Consider the following 13,628-nt stretch of genomic DNA (forward strand, 5'->3'; position numbering starts at 1 on the left):
GCGCCGCGTAAACGCATAGGTGCGCCACATTTGCGGCTCAGTTGAGGCCCCCTCCGCAAGATGAGGCTCCCTCCGCAACATGAGGCCCCCTCCGCGAGGCGAGGCCCGCACAGTCTGCGTGATCTTCCTGTAGGGAGGGACGGCCCTGTGTTACCTTGCTATGGTTATATTATATTGGGCTATAATCTCTAATCTCAGTGTTCATATGTTAATTGAACTTTCTGTTTGCTGGAAAATATTGTAACAACCTTTTCAGACACAATATTGTTGTTGGTTTTAAATTCCAATTCCAATCATAGCAATATGCATGTGGGGTCATTCCACAGTGCTTAAATGATACTGATTATTAAAAAGATGACAAGATGATAGTCAGTGTTTGGATGTAAAAAAAAAAGAAGCAAACTGCTCCTGAGGCAGCTGACCAATAGAGGGGGCAATTGCTGCAAAAACCTTAATAGAGTCAGAAAGCCTATGATCTAACATAGTTTTTACTTTTGAAAGGTATGAAACAAAAAAACTATAAAATGAATATACCGTACATGTTTTTGCCATTGTTATCGATCTTTATTTAATGTTGGACTTTAATCAAGCTTTAGATTTTGGAACTGTCTTTACCCATAATTCTACGGGAGATGTAAACAGGGCATATAATGTTGCAAGCTGTGGGCTACAACTTCAGCCACATTCTTTGTTAATATTTAGGCATTCTCCATTGAAAATATTTTTGAAATTCCCCTTGTGACACAACCAATTAGCTGTTTTTTAGAGGTAAAAAGTTAGATTTTTTTAAATCCCCACAAAAAACCCACCATATATTCATGTATTTGCATAATCTTCTAAATAGTTCCCATATTATGTGATAAATGGATTCCTTGCTTTGTAAATAAATGAATCAATCAAATATTATTATTTACACAGATTATTTACTGTCCTCCAATATTTTACATCCATTTTACAATTTATTGTCTATCTTAACAAATTACAACATGTAGCGCAAATGTAGCATTACAACTGATCAATGATCAACCGGTTCCAGACAATCAGAGCTTGAGTCTGTCCAAGCCCAGATTGTGTCTGTGGGGGCCGGGGCAGGAGCTGGCTGCTGGGGCAGATCTGATTGGAGCAGGCTGATCCACGACAGTCCCAAGGGAGCCCCGGGGCCTGGACACAGTGACGTCTGAGCTGGGTGTGATTGAATGCATGTGCTCGTGGGGGTGCAGGTGTGTATGGTTGTCGTGCTGATGCCCACCGTGCACACCTTCAGATTTTGCATGGGCCTGCTCTGCCACAACGGCAGCCTACAGGGGAGGAGAACAGAGACAGAGAAAAGTATGGATTACTATTTCAGTTTCTACTGTTCTTAGGAACATAATAGGCAAAGATGTTGATGAGACCCCATAGACTCAATAACTGGACCATAACTTGTTTACTTTTTCAAACAGTTTAATGCTCCCCTATTATGCTATATTTTAACAATATATTATAGGGCCATATCTATACAAAACATGTCTCTGAAGTGCTTTGCTCAAAATACCAAACAGATTTCTCATACCCCTCTATTACCATACCCCGCTGATTCTGTATCTATGACATTAAGAAACACTTTCATGAATCAAAAGGCCAAACAAAAGGCCAAATGGGTTAGAAGAATTAGTTAATTTGTTATGCCCTGTCTAAGTCATGTTGTCCACATGTGGATCACTGCAGTTAAAGCAGGTACCTGAGGTTCGTAGATCTCACATGTCACATCGACAGGCTTCCGGTTCTTAAATGAGCTGTTCTTCTTTCCCCCAGAGGTTCTGAATTCAAACTGTTCCTCATGGTCCAAGTGTGAGCCCAAACAGAAGCCTCTATGCTGAGAGAGAAGAAATCAAGAACAGTTGCAGTCGCAGCATGACAGGACTCCAATAGAGTCCAAGTACAGCACATCATGAATTTAGTCACTCTTAATAAGTGTGTGTGTGAGACTCACTGCAAACTGACAGTCCATCGGTGGACAGTGACCTAATTCACTGGCATCTGTTGTCTTTGAACACACCGTCTCCACAATGGTGAACTCCACAAAATAGGCTGGACCAACAACCCACTGACAAAGCGCACAAAGACATGATGCTTACATATTCACACAAACTTACTTAGCCTATAATGCAAGCTTCATTATACAATATTGCACATTTCAGAATAAAATACATCATAATATTGGATTAGAATTATTCATACATTCATATGTTCATTACTTTCATCTGATGAAATGTGTATTTTTTGAATGTTTAAAATTACATCTGCCTATGTACTGCACATCAAATAAATGTAACCATAACAGTGTCAATGTTTCCTTCTGAAATGCAGTGGAGAATTGTATAAAGTAGAAAAACATGTACCTAATAACAGTATTTGAGTATATATACAGTACTTAGTTACTTTACACCACTGCTACACGCACATGTTTAAGTTTACTACACACATGATAACTAGTTACATAAATTAAAACGGAAAGTACATTGGAAGTTAGTTAAGTCAAGATTTCTAAACTTTCTCAGTTAAAATAGTTGCACATATAACTACGAAACTCATCCCTGATTATAAGTAACTTGATTATTTAGTTTTTGTTTTTATTTACCTGTGAACTAGCTCTTGTAATGTTCTCCAGTGTAAAGTAGTTGGCCAGGCTACTCTCTTCATTGAACCTCTGCAGGGAGAGATTGGTTGTCTCCTTGACGACGGGCTCATTCAGGTTGTCCGCTGTGGGACAGTCCGGACAAACACTAACCACTGCAGTGGGGGGAACTAAACGTCAGAGAACAATGAAAAGTGGAGAAAGCGTTTGTTGAGAATGTAACCCAGGCCCTTTGTACAGTTACTAACCTCCATTCAACCTATATAGAGAATACTTCAATGTATGTCAGTATCATCAATTATTAAAACTTAAACTTAAAACTATATTACAAAATGAAATCACTATCAAAATAAACTGGCAAAATACCTAATCAGTCTTAATGTTTCTGTTGATCTACCTTTACGAATTGCACAGGAGTAGCTTTGAAGTTTGACTTCAGCGTCAAAGGTGGCAGATAGCTCACATTCTCCATACACCTAAAGGAAACACCCAAAAACAGATTCAGTATAGATGCTGTATACATACAGTACATACAGTATAACCAAACTGGTTAGGTCAACATAGGCAACAAATGCAGGTTTTACAGAAAGTATATCTCTGGCATAAGTATTAAAATCATATTTGAAAAGCAGATTACGTTTTTGATAGGCTTTTGGGTTGAGGTTACGATTGAACAATTGTTTTCTTTTGCTTCATAGGTTTCTAACTGAGATAGATGACCCAAGAGTGTCAGCCAAGATAAAAGCTGTTCAAACGTTTGTAATGTTAAGGAAAGGAGTCTTAATGCTTCCTCTCTTATCTCCTTTACTTTATGTTACATTTGACGATCCTGTAACAAAGTAAAGGAGATAATACATAAATAAATATAAACAACTCTCACTTCATATTTGTACCTGTAAAATGAAAGTATTTCCGTTTACAGGTTGAGTTTGGTTTTGGACAGAATCCTTAGTTGAACTTAACAGCATTCAATTTGTCACTTCTATAATTTTCGATGTGTCACAGATTAAGTTATTTAAAAAAATATTTATGGTTGCATAATGCTGTAGCATACTGTAAGAGCAAATTGATTCTCTCTGCACTGAATCTTTTAAAATACTTTTGTCACAAGCTCCAACAAGGCGTTTAGGGCAGAGAGTGAATACCGGTGAACACACATACTTTACAGAGATGCTGAATGAGAAACCAATGTGAGTTTGGGAAATTGAACAGTATAAATCTATGTTGAACAATGGAATTATGATCAGTAGAAATGGCCATGAGTAAATACATAATTATTTATTTAAGTATTGAATCGCTACTTTCTTTTGGTGTGCCTCACAAAAAGAAAACCCTCAATGGCTTGATCTGACAGATTGAGGACATCACCGTGTGGTACTTACAGGGACATCACCAATATCCCTAACTTCACATTGTTTCCATGGTTTCCTGCTGGTGATGTGCCATTTGGTCTCCATGACATCAATGGTCAGTTTGTAAAGTGACACACCTTTCTCCTGCAAACACACACACATACACAGACACACATACAAATACTTGTAGTTTTCCTGTTATTTTAAGGTTGCTGGTCTACCTTCTTTCTACCAGTACTGTTTAATCTCTACATGTGTTGATCCCTGTACACAATCTTTTTGTGTGCTGATGTGAATGTTCACCCTCACCTTTTCAGGAGTTTGGTTGAGGTCATACAGTCTGTTAAGGCTCAGGATGTATCCGTTAGTCCGGTCCTGGTTGATCTGCTCCAGTGCCTCTTCCGCCACCCTCACCGCCTCAGGGTTAATGCAGCCTGGGGGATCTGCCCTGGCTTTCCCCCCCTGCTGCAGCAAAGCCAGACATAGGACCAGCAGGTACCCACTCATCATTTAACACACACACACGCACACACACACACACACACACACACACACACACACACACACACACACACACACACACACACACACACACACACACACACACACACACACACACACACACACACACACACACACACACACACACACACACACAGACACACACACACACACACACACACACACACACACACACACACACACACACACACACAGATTTGGCCACACGAAAACCCTAATCGAATTAATGAATCCTATCCTGGTAGATAATTTAACATTTAGGCTAACACAGGCCCTTGTTTGTAAATCTTCCTTGCAAGACCTGTAATCCTACTTTTTCCAGACAGGGTTTGGACAGACACTTGGGAGGCAGAGAATGGACTTTCCCCTCTTACCTAATAGATGAGCAAACAGCTGATATCTGCTGCTCCATAGGCCAATTGCTGGCTCAGACTGACGGAAGGGTCATAGTGCACTGGGGAACAGGCGAAATGAAACCAATGAATGAAAGCTCCTACACCTAGTTTAATTTCTTTAGTGTGATGCTATCATTGTAGACAATTCCAGAGAGCCTAATGAACACCACTGAAAATGTACAGTATGTTTTGGTTTTCAAGTAATGAAAGGTTTGTAGCTAGCTTTTTAGTATGGCAGATGCTGTAATCTTGGACTCAGCTAAATAACTTCTAGAAATGGTGAAAAGAAGGATGTAGACAACATTTAACTAAGAAACCCCAGTAAATCCTTTTGGTTTCTAGTGCAGTTGGCTGTTTACATTTGTCGGAATTAACTCTCACAATAAGTGCAAACAGCTAATCGCACTAGCATCCAATGCAACCAGATAATGTGCTAGCAATGGTGGAGCATGTCTTTTATAGCAGACAGGCTAAACCAGGGCCGTATTCACCATATACATTGGGGGGGATGTGTGTTCAGATACACTCAAAATGTCCCCCCCAATAAATAGCACAAAAAAAAAAAGTTTTAATTTTTTAATTTTTAATTTTTTAATTAAAATAATATTGCTATTCTATGACTTCTTTATTTTGGTTATTTGTATACTTGAAAATCTATATTTTCTGTTATTGTGAACTTCACCAAAATGATATTTCTTTTCAAATGTAAATTGGTTGCTTATTTTGTACCCGGGGGTGTATTTCCATGTTGCACGTCTGAGTCCACCTTCAGTTAGCTTGATGCTCCAAGCAGGTCAGTCATGTTTTAATTTGCCCTCCATCAGTTCTGGTATCTTTTCTAGTTAGCCCTAAAGTAATCTATATTATTTTTATTTCGTAATGGTAATGTTAATGAACCCTCCGGTTTAGCTTCTTTGTGTAAGTAACTTGTAGTTCTGATGTTAAAACCGAACTTTTCAGGAATAGTAGCCAACTAGCTGTGGGCTAGCTGGTTTCAGTTGTTAGCCAGGGTTTGGCGGGCTAGTGTCAGCTATGTGGAAAATGACGGTGTCGTTTTGGATGTAATCCAATAGATATTTATTCATGTGGATTATTTCTATTTTATTTTGTAATTTGTAGGGTGTGGAAAGATTTAAAACTGTGATGTGTGACACCTATGGAATACCAAAGGTGCCAGAATTAATTAAATAATAAATACTCTACAATTATTATGAAATAGTATTTCATAATCGTCAGAAGCATTGAAAAGATACTCTCACGCAGAAGGTTTGCAGTGTGCATCATAGCTTGTGCTGGGTTTAGAATGCTCAGAATTGCTAATAAACATGTTTAATGATCTTATATCCAGCGCTGCTGACCCGTATTAATCACATCAGCAACTGCAGATCGCCGAGGTCAAGCTGTAAGCATGAGCAAGAGGAAGGGTGGCAGTGACATTAGACAGTTTTTTGGGCAGCCTCAAGTTAAGAGCAGTGAGAAAGTGAGTATTGTTACCAGTCAGATAGCTTGTTTACTGATAATATTTCTTCCATGTTCACTCTGGTGTGTTCAGAGTAAAGAGAGAGAGGGAGAGAGAGAATGTGAGCATGGCGACCGGACAGGAAGAGTGTGCGCTGGTGACATGGAGGTAAGCCAGAAAGGAGCTATATTGATGGTTAAGACAGAATAATGACAACATAGAAGACTAATGTTAATGTACAGACTCCTGTGTCCCCCCATATGTATAATGTGTATCAACAGTTTTTCTAGTCAAGAGTTTACTGATATTTCTTCCATGTTCACTCTGGTGTGTTCAGAGTAAAGAGAAAGAGGGAGAGAGAGAATGTGAGCATGGCAACCAGACAGGGAGAGTGTGCGCTGGTGACATGGAGGTAAGCCAGAAAGGAGCTATATTGATGGTTAAGACAGAATAATGACAACATAGCAGTCTAATGTTAATGTTAATTTAAGATGAGATCATCCTCATATGTATTTCAGATAATACCATCAAGCAGGGAGAGTGAGTTTGACAATGAGAGAGAGAGCAGCCAGGCCGGCGAAAATGAAGGTACAGGAAAGGAAGGGGAGGAGCTTGGACTTTGCCCAAATCATCCAAATGTCAAAGTCATACCCAGTCAAACCCTATCAAATAGAATACTCTACTTTCAGGAGAAGTGGTTTGAAGATCATACATGGCTCCATTACAGCCCCTCTGTAAAAGGGGTCCTCTGTTTCTATCGTGCTAAATACTTTGCAGCACAAAAGTCTAAGCTTGCGTCAAAAGCAGATTCAGCGTTTGTCAAGACTGGTTTTAACAATTGGAAGAAGGCACTGGAGAAATTTAGTGTGCATAAACACAGCCAGTGTCACAAATTAGCTGTGATGACTAGGATTCAGGAGTCAGAGCCTGTTAATGTGCAACTTTCACGTGAGCTTGAAAGACGGCAGCAACAAGCAAGAAGAAATCTGATGAAGATTGTTGAGGGTGTGAGGTACTTGGCGCGGCAAGGTATGGCTTTTCGAGGCGATCAGAAGGAAAGTGGGAATTTAAGCCAGCTTCTAAAGTACAAGGCAACGGGCGATGCAGAGCTGACCTCCTGGCTAAACGGTCCCCTCGATTTCACCAGTCCGGAATTGCAGAACGAACTGTTGAAGGTGATGGCCAATACAATCATCAAAGAAATTGTGTCGGAAATAACATCAATGCCAGTGGTCCAGTTCGCAATCATCATTGATGGCACCCAAGATATATCAGGAGTTGAGCAGGAGTCAATATGTGTGCGCTCTGTAGATGCAGATCTACAACCAAAGGAAGAATTACTGGGAATCTACCAAGTGTCATCAACAACAGGGCAAAATATAGCCAAGATGGCATGTGATGTGATGACGCGCCTACAGCTTCCTCTGTCTCAACTCCGAGGACAAACTTATGATGGTGCCGCAAACATGGCTGGACGATTGCAGGGAGTACAAGCCATTTTAAGGAAAGAACAACCGCTGGCTGTGTATTGTCACTGTGGTCCCCACTCCGTGAACTTAATTACGCAGGCTGCCTGTGGAGCCTCTCCACTAGTAAGAGATGCAATGGGTCTGGTCCATGAATTGGGGGGCTTCTTTAATCAATCTGGGAGGTTCAAGTTGATTTTCAAGAATATTGCAAAATCAGAGCATGGTTCAACTTTCACCTCATTGAAAGCCTCTCTGTCCCACCAGGTGGACTGTACGTACCTCTGCCATCTGCTCAGTTCTCAAGCAGTATGAGTCAGTGCTGATGGCCCTTGAAAAAATGGCATCATGCAGCTTACCTGAAACTTCAGCCAACGCCAATGGTCTTCATGGAACATTTCTTAAAGGGAACACTGCGCTCGGCCTTTTAATGGCTGAAGACCTGATTGGGGATTTGGAGTGCCTGAACACCTCCCTGCAGCTTAGGAAACAGACCGTTTCAGGCATGTTGGAGGCTGTAGACCATGTCAAAACAAGCATGCAGGTCAAACGAACGGAGGAGCATTTTGATGTATTGTTCTCGAAAGCAACTGCTGTGGCAACAAAGTTGGACATACAAACCAATTCAGATCCCTCATGTCCGCAAACCTACAAAGCGTTACACCGGTCAGGCTGCAGCCCATATCCCTCCCGATGCCCAGTCCTTGTACAGAGTCCAATTCTACAATGCCTTGGACACAGTGAATACTCAATTCATAGAGAGGTTTGAACAAGCTGGATTCCACAAGCTGCAGTAGCTTGAAAATGTGCTGCTACACGGAGACATGGACAAGGTGGTAGAAGAGTATCCTGAATTGAATTCAAGACTACTGCAGGTGCAGCTGGCCATGTTTGGGGCTAATTACACCTATGAAACAAGCTCAGATGTTGCTAGCATTATTCGGGAAATGAAGCCAGAGGTGAGAGGTCTCTTCGGTCAGGTGGAAGCTTTAGTAAGGCTTCTGTTGGTCGTCCCTGCCTCTTCTGCGGAGGCTGAGAGGAGTTTTAGTGCCCTGAGGAGGCTTAAGACATGGCTTAGATCATCGATGAGTCAAACGAGGCTGAATAATGTGGCCATATGTCATGTGCACCAGAAGAAACTGGACAGACTGGACCTTGAAGGAATATGCCAGTCTTTTATCAGTGCCAACGATAAGCGCAAAAAGGCTTTTGGGTCCTTTACTTGAGGGTTGGGCTTTTTGGGCGGGTGCCTGGGAGGAAGTTGGGGGTCTTTTTGATCTTGAATGAGCGGCAAGCAGCTAGTGCGAGTCGTGGCTGTAAAACAAAAGGGCAATAAAGTGTTCCTGTTTCTACTGAAATTGTGTGGCACAGACCTTTCTATGGATTGAAATGCTTTAATGTGATTATGGTTATAGTTGTACTTTATTCATCCCTGCCATTACAAACAACAAAACAAGAAAAGCTAAACTAGATAAAATAGGGCGATGTAATACAATGCACAATTAGACATTATGGTAAAACATTTTAACCAGTTAAGCCCCAAGCCTGTTTTTCAGGTCTCAGGTTTGAAAATGACATTCCCAGAACAATTGACTATATCTTCACTTCTAAAAATGGTTAAATGAATAATCTTTTTTCTCAAAGCAATGATAAACCTGTGAGTTGGATGTAGAAAAAGTCAGAATAGATATAGATGTTTTTAAAGTAAATTCAGATTGAACAAAAAATGTAAATGATAGTGTCCGTGCAAAAAATAAACCATTACTTATTGTGAAAACCACCCTTGAATGATGGGATAGTAAAACTATAATCCAAACTATAACATATAATAAGTACCCTGTATCAAGATTGATGCAAAACAAGTATTTCCAAGGCACACCTTTATATGTTCATTATATTTATACAAAATAAGAGAATAACAGAATAACAGGTATGAAATCATTCCAACTCATACTACAGTTTAAAAAGGGAGTGATTTGTAAAATATGCATAAAGAAAAAGTACATCTGTTCAGTTCTGTTTCACATGGGTGTTGATGAGATGTATCCATAGATTTAGTCCCTAATGTTGCTCTCAAAGTGCACCAGATTGATGCTTTTAACTTCAACATTTAAAAAAAAATCTTCCCGGGGGAACATGCCCCCGGACCCCCCTAGAGGAGGTTAGGTCCCCCGCCCGCCCACACCCCCCGTCAAATTGTCCCACCCACATTGAGGATGCTTCCTACATCCATGCCTGAGACACAGTTTCGTGACTATTGTTGTGTTTTGCCCCCACGGGCAGGGGCATGGGGTTTAACAGGTTTTAAAGTATCCAATGTGTTCGTGATTTTTTATGTATTTTCCTTTAGAATGGCAGGAAATTAGTATTCCAATTTTTATTGAATTTTTGGTCCCCCCCAATGTTGACTCCATGAATACGGCCCTGGGCTAAACCATTGTTTTATTTACGGGTTATCAAATCCCGGGTTATTTTATTTTTTTCTCCCTGTGTTTAATTTAGTCAGAAAATATCCACTTAGCATTTAGCTTACAAGCAAAATACTGGAAAATAATAGGGTATAAACTGAACACAATTGGTTTCTTCCATATGTTTTTTTTGTAAGAAGACCATCTTGTTGGCTGTGTCTTTTGACAACGTTTGTCAAAATATAGAATTTGGGATGAGCATATCAGAACAACAATGTGCCATACAGTCAGAACTTTCTCCAATTAAACAAAGATAAAACTGAGGTAATGGTTTTTGGAGCCAAAGCAGAACGTATAAAAGTTAGCGCTGAGCTTCAGACTGCAATGTTCAAAACAACAGATAGAGCCAGAAATCTAGGTGTAGTCATGGACTCTGACCTGAGTTTCAACAGTCACATTAAATCAGCCTACTATCACCTAAACAATATTTCTAGGATTAAAAGACTGATGTCAGAGCAGGATTTGGAAAAACTTGTCCATGCTTTTATCTTCATTAGACTCGACTACTGTAATGGTTCAATCAAATCCTGTTTATGCAAATCTGACAGTTCAAGCACTAGCCAATCAAACCACGTGTAAGCTGGGAGAGACATACCGCAGTTCATTTCCTCATATTCCAAACGAGAAATTACGGTAGCAAATCACCCGGTTCATTACGACCAGTAACTATTTACCGGGATACAAACGGAAGGTACCAGGCATGGAGGGAGGTGGCAGAGACAGTGGATGAAACTGGTAGGTTTTCCCCTGTTTGGGGATTTTATATCCAGTTGACTTTGTTTAAACATTGCTATTGCTTTGTATGTCGGGGCGGGAGATTCATGTGATTGGTTGTTGGTCGCGTTGCTCGCAAAAAATCCCCAAGCTTTCAGACACACCCAGCTCCAAGATTTTCAAGATTTTTTCAAAGCTGCTGTGTGAAAAGTGGATCACATCACTCCTGTTCTGAAATCTTTACACTGACTTCCTGTGTGTCAAATAATTGATATCAAAATACTGCTGCTGGTTTATAAAGCTTTGAATGATTTAGGCTCAAAATACATTTCTGACCTACTGCTAAATTATGAACCATCCAGAACTCTCAGATATTCAGGGACTGGTCAGCAGCCTTGCCTTGCCTTGCCTTGCCTTGCCTTGCCTTGCCTTGCCTTGCCTTGCCTTGCCTTGCCTTGCCTTGCCTTGCCTTGCCTTGCCTTGCCTTGCCTTGCCTTGCCTTGCCTTGCCTTGCCTTGCCTTGCCTTGCCTTGCCTTGCCTTGCCTTGCCTTGCCTTGCCTTGCCTTGCCTTGCCTTGCCTTGCCTTGCCTTGCCTTGCCTTGCCTTGCCTTGCCTTGCCTTGCCTTGCCTTGCCTTGCCTTGCCTTGCCTTGCCTTGCCTTGCCTTGCCTTGCCTTGCCTAACAAATAAAAAACACAAGCTTTTGCTAATATCTTCTCCGCATAACCTTTAAGTAGTAATGTTTAGTAGACTTGAGAACAGCACACACACAAAATAAATGATGACCTTATTGGTAGTGAAGTTCAACTTTATTTTCTGAATTGGAAAATTAGGTTTGCATCAATTATAAGAACAAAGCATAACATCGCAGAAAACACAAGATCCCCAAAGAACAGAACAAAAAATGATTTGACACCAGATTTTTGTGATGTTCAGAAGCAATCATTAATAACGTGCAAAAGCAACATATGAAAAAGTATGAAAAAGTTCAATTGTTTTAAATTATATTTGGATATGTGCTTTGACAAAAAATCCATAAAAGACTAGGCTTGTTTGAGACGAGCTGCGGCTCTCCTCGAAATTAGACGAGAATAGCCGATCGCAGCCGGGGGAGGTCTCAAAAAGCTTGCCTGAAGTCGGACAGCTCGGAGTCGGCTTCTTCTTCTTCTTCTTCTTCTTCTTCTTCTTCTTCTTCTCTCGTTTTTTTTGGCGGATTGCAAACAACTTTAAGGTGCATACTGCCACCTCTGGAGTCGGCTTGACTCGGTTTGCGTTTATAAAGAATGCACAAATGTGTTTAATCCATGGTTTAATCGTTAATGTCAGATATGTAAGTAAATACATTTGCTCCTGCTCAAGATTAGATTCAACTTTATTGTTATTGCACATATTACAGGTACTGAGACAACGAAATGCAGTTTAACTTCTAACCAGGAGTGCAACAAGCAGTAAAGTGAAAAGTAATGTACAGAATATACAGAATAAAAGATAGAATGAAGTGCATGATGAATAAACAGTGAGGAGGGGTATGAATACACTAGATATACACAGCAGCCTGTGAGCAGTATTAACAGTGTGTATGAATATGCTAAGATATATAAAGTATGAAAACGGTAAGCAGTCCAAGTATAGTATAACATATATATAGATATTAATTTCATGATGATAAACATTGTGGAACAATGATGAAAAATGTGAATGGAAGTGTGGTAAAACTAACACAAAACAACAACAAACTTTTGCCGAGCCAATTGGAGAATTTCATCACCAGCACGTGGTAAAAACCACCAATGAGCGCTCAGCTCAAGATACCAGCGAGTCGTTTCCCATCAAGCATTTCGCTTCCGTAGGAGAGGAACTGCGCCGCCTCGCCGCGCCTCGCCCATCTTTGTCCCGCGAGATTTCAACGTCTCATGCAAGCGAGCCTCCAGAGCAAGTCGGACAAAATGACTAACCAGCATGCAACGCATTAGCAAGACGTTGATCGAAATTGCGCAGGTCTGCGCAGGTCTCGCTTGTCTCAAACAAGCCTAATGTCATCTGTGGAAGCCGTGGTACTGTAAAAAGCACGACCAATCATCTAAGTCGGCCCGGCTAAAATAACTGGGTGGCCTACCTGCCTGTCAGCCTTCCATCTGTGCTCAAACTTATGTCGTTCCTCATTAGTCATGTGCGCCTTCGTGTGTGTTGGACGAGGGGCTCTGTAAGGAAGTGGTAGATTTTTTCCGGCTGTGTATTTTCAAATTCTAGCACACTCCAGCTGCTTTCTCCAAAATTACCTACCGCACCTTTAACGTTCCCTACACACGGCGGCGTGCTTGGTCGCTTCAACGCTTCTCCCCGTTCACTTTGAATGGGGTGACGTCACGATTCACCGAACTGCATTGTGGGAGCAAAGCGTAGCTTCTCTCACGGTGCTCGCTGCAAAAGTAGAGCAATGTTCTACTTTTGCCGCCTCGACGGAGGCGTCAGCCAATCGAATCATATGCCAGTACAAGTTCTAGCCAATCAAACCGCGTGCTTGTGTGTCTGGGGCGGGAGATTCATGTGATTGGTTGTTGGTCGAGTTTCAGCCCCCCCCGCCGGCAAGCGTCAACGCACACCGCCGTGTGTAGGGGCCGTAACTGGGAATTAC

At 41.1% G+C, this 13,628-nt stretch overlaps 1 protein-coding gene across 2 annotated transcripts; it reads right to left on the reverse strand.

The window, feature by feature from the left end:
* Positions 1-542: 542 nt before the first annotated feature.
* On the reverse strand, positions 543-4,843 carry LOC307015177 (fetuin-B). Of its 2 annotated transcripts, none has more exons than XM_079643644.1 (7): positions 4,279-4,843; positions 4,000-4,113; positions 3,015-3,093; positions 2,621-2,772; positions 1,973-2,086; positions 1,721-1,855; positions 543-1,298 (listed from the first exon to the last, which is right to left on the reverse strand). In XM_079643644.1, exons 1-7 carry the CDS (start codon positions 4,477-4,479, stop codon positions 1,041-1,043), a joined length of 1,053 nt encoding a protein of 350 aa, XP_079499770.1. In that variant the 5' UTR covers positions 4,480-4,843; the 3' UTR covers positions 543-1,040. The 2 variants fall into 2 exon arrangements, with proteins under 2 accessions (XP_079499770.1, XP_079499769.1); XM_079643643.1 differs by having other exon boundaries at positions 2,621-2,787; positions 4,279-4,842.
* Between the last annotated feature and the right edge of the window lie 8,785 nt (positions 4,844-13,628).

This window comes from Notothenia rossii (assembly GCF_949606895.1).
Source record: "Notothenia rossii genome assembly, chromosome: 1".
Classification (NCBI taxonomy): Eukaryota; Metazoa; Chordata; class Actinopteri; order Perciformes; family Nototheniidae; genus Notothenia; species Notothenia rossii.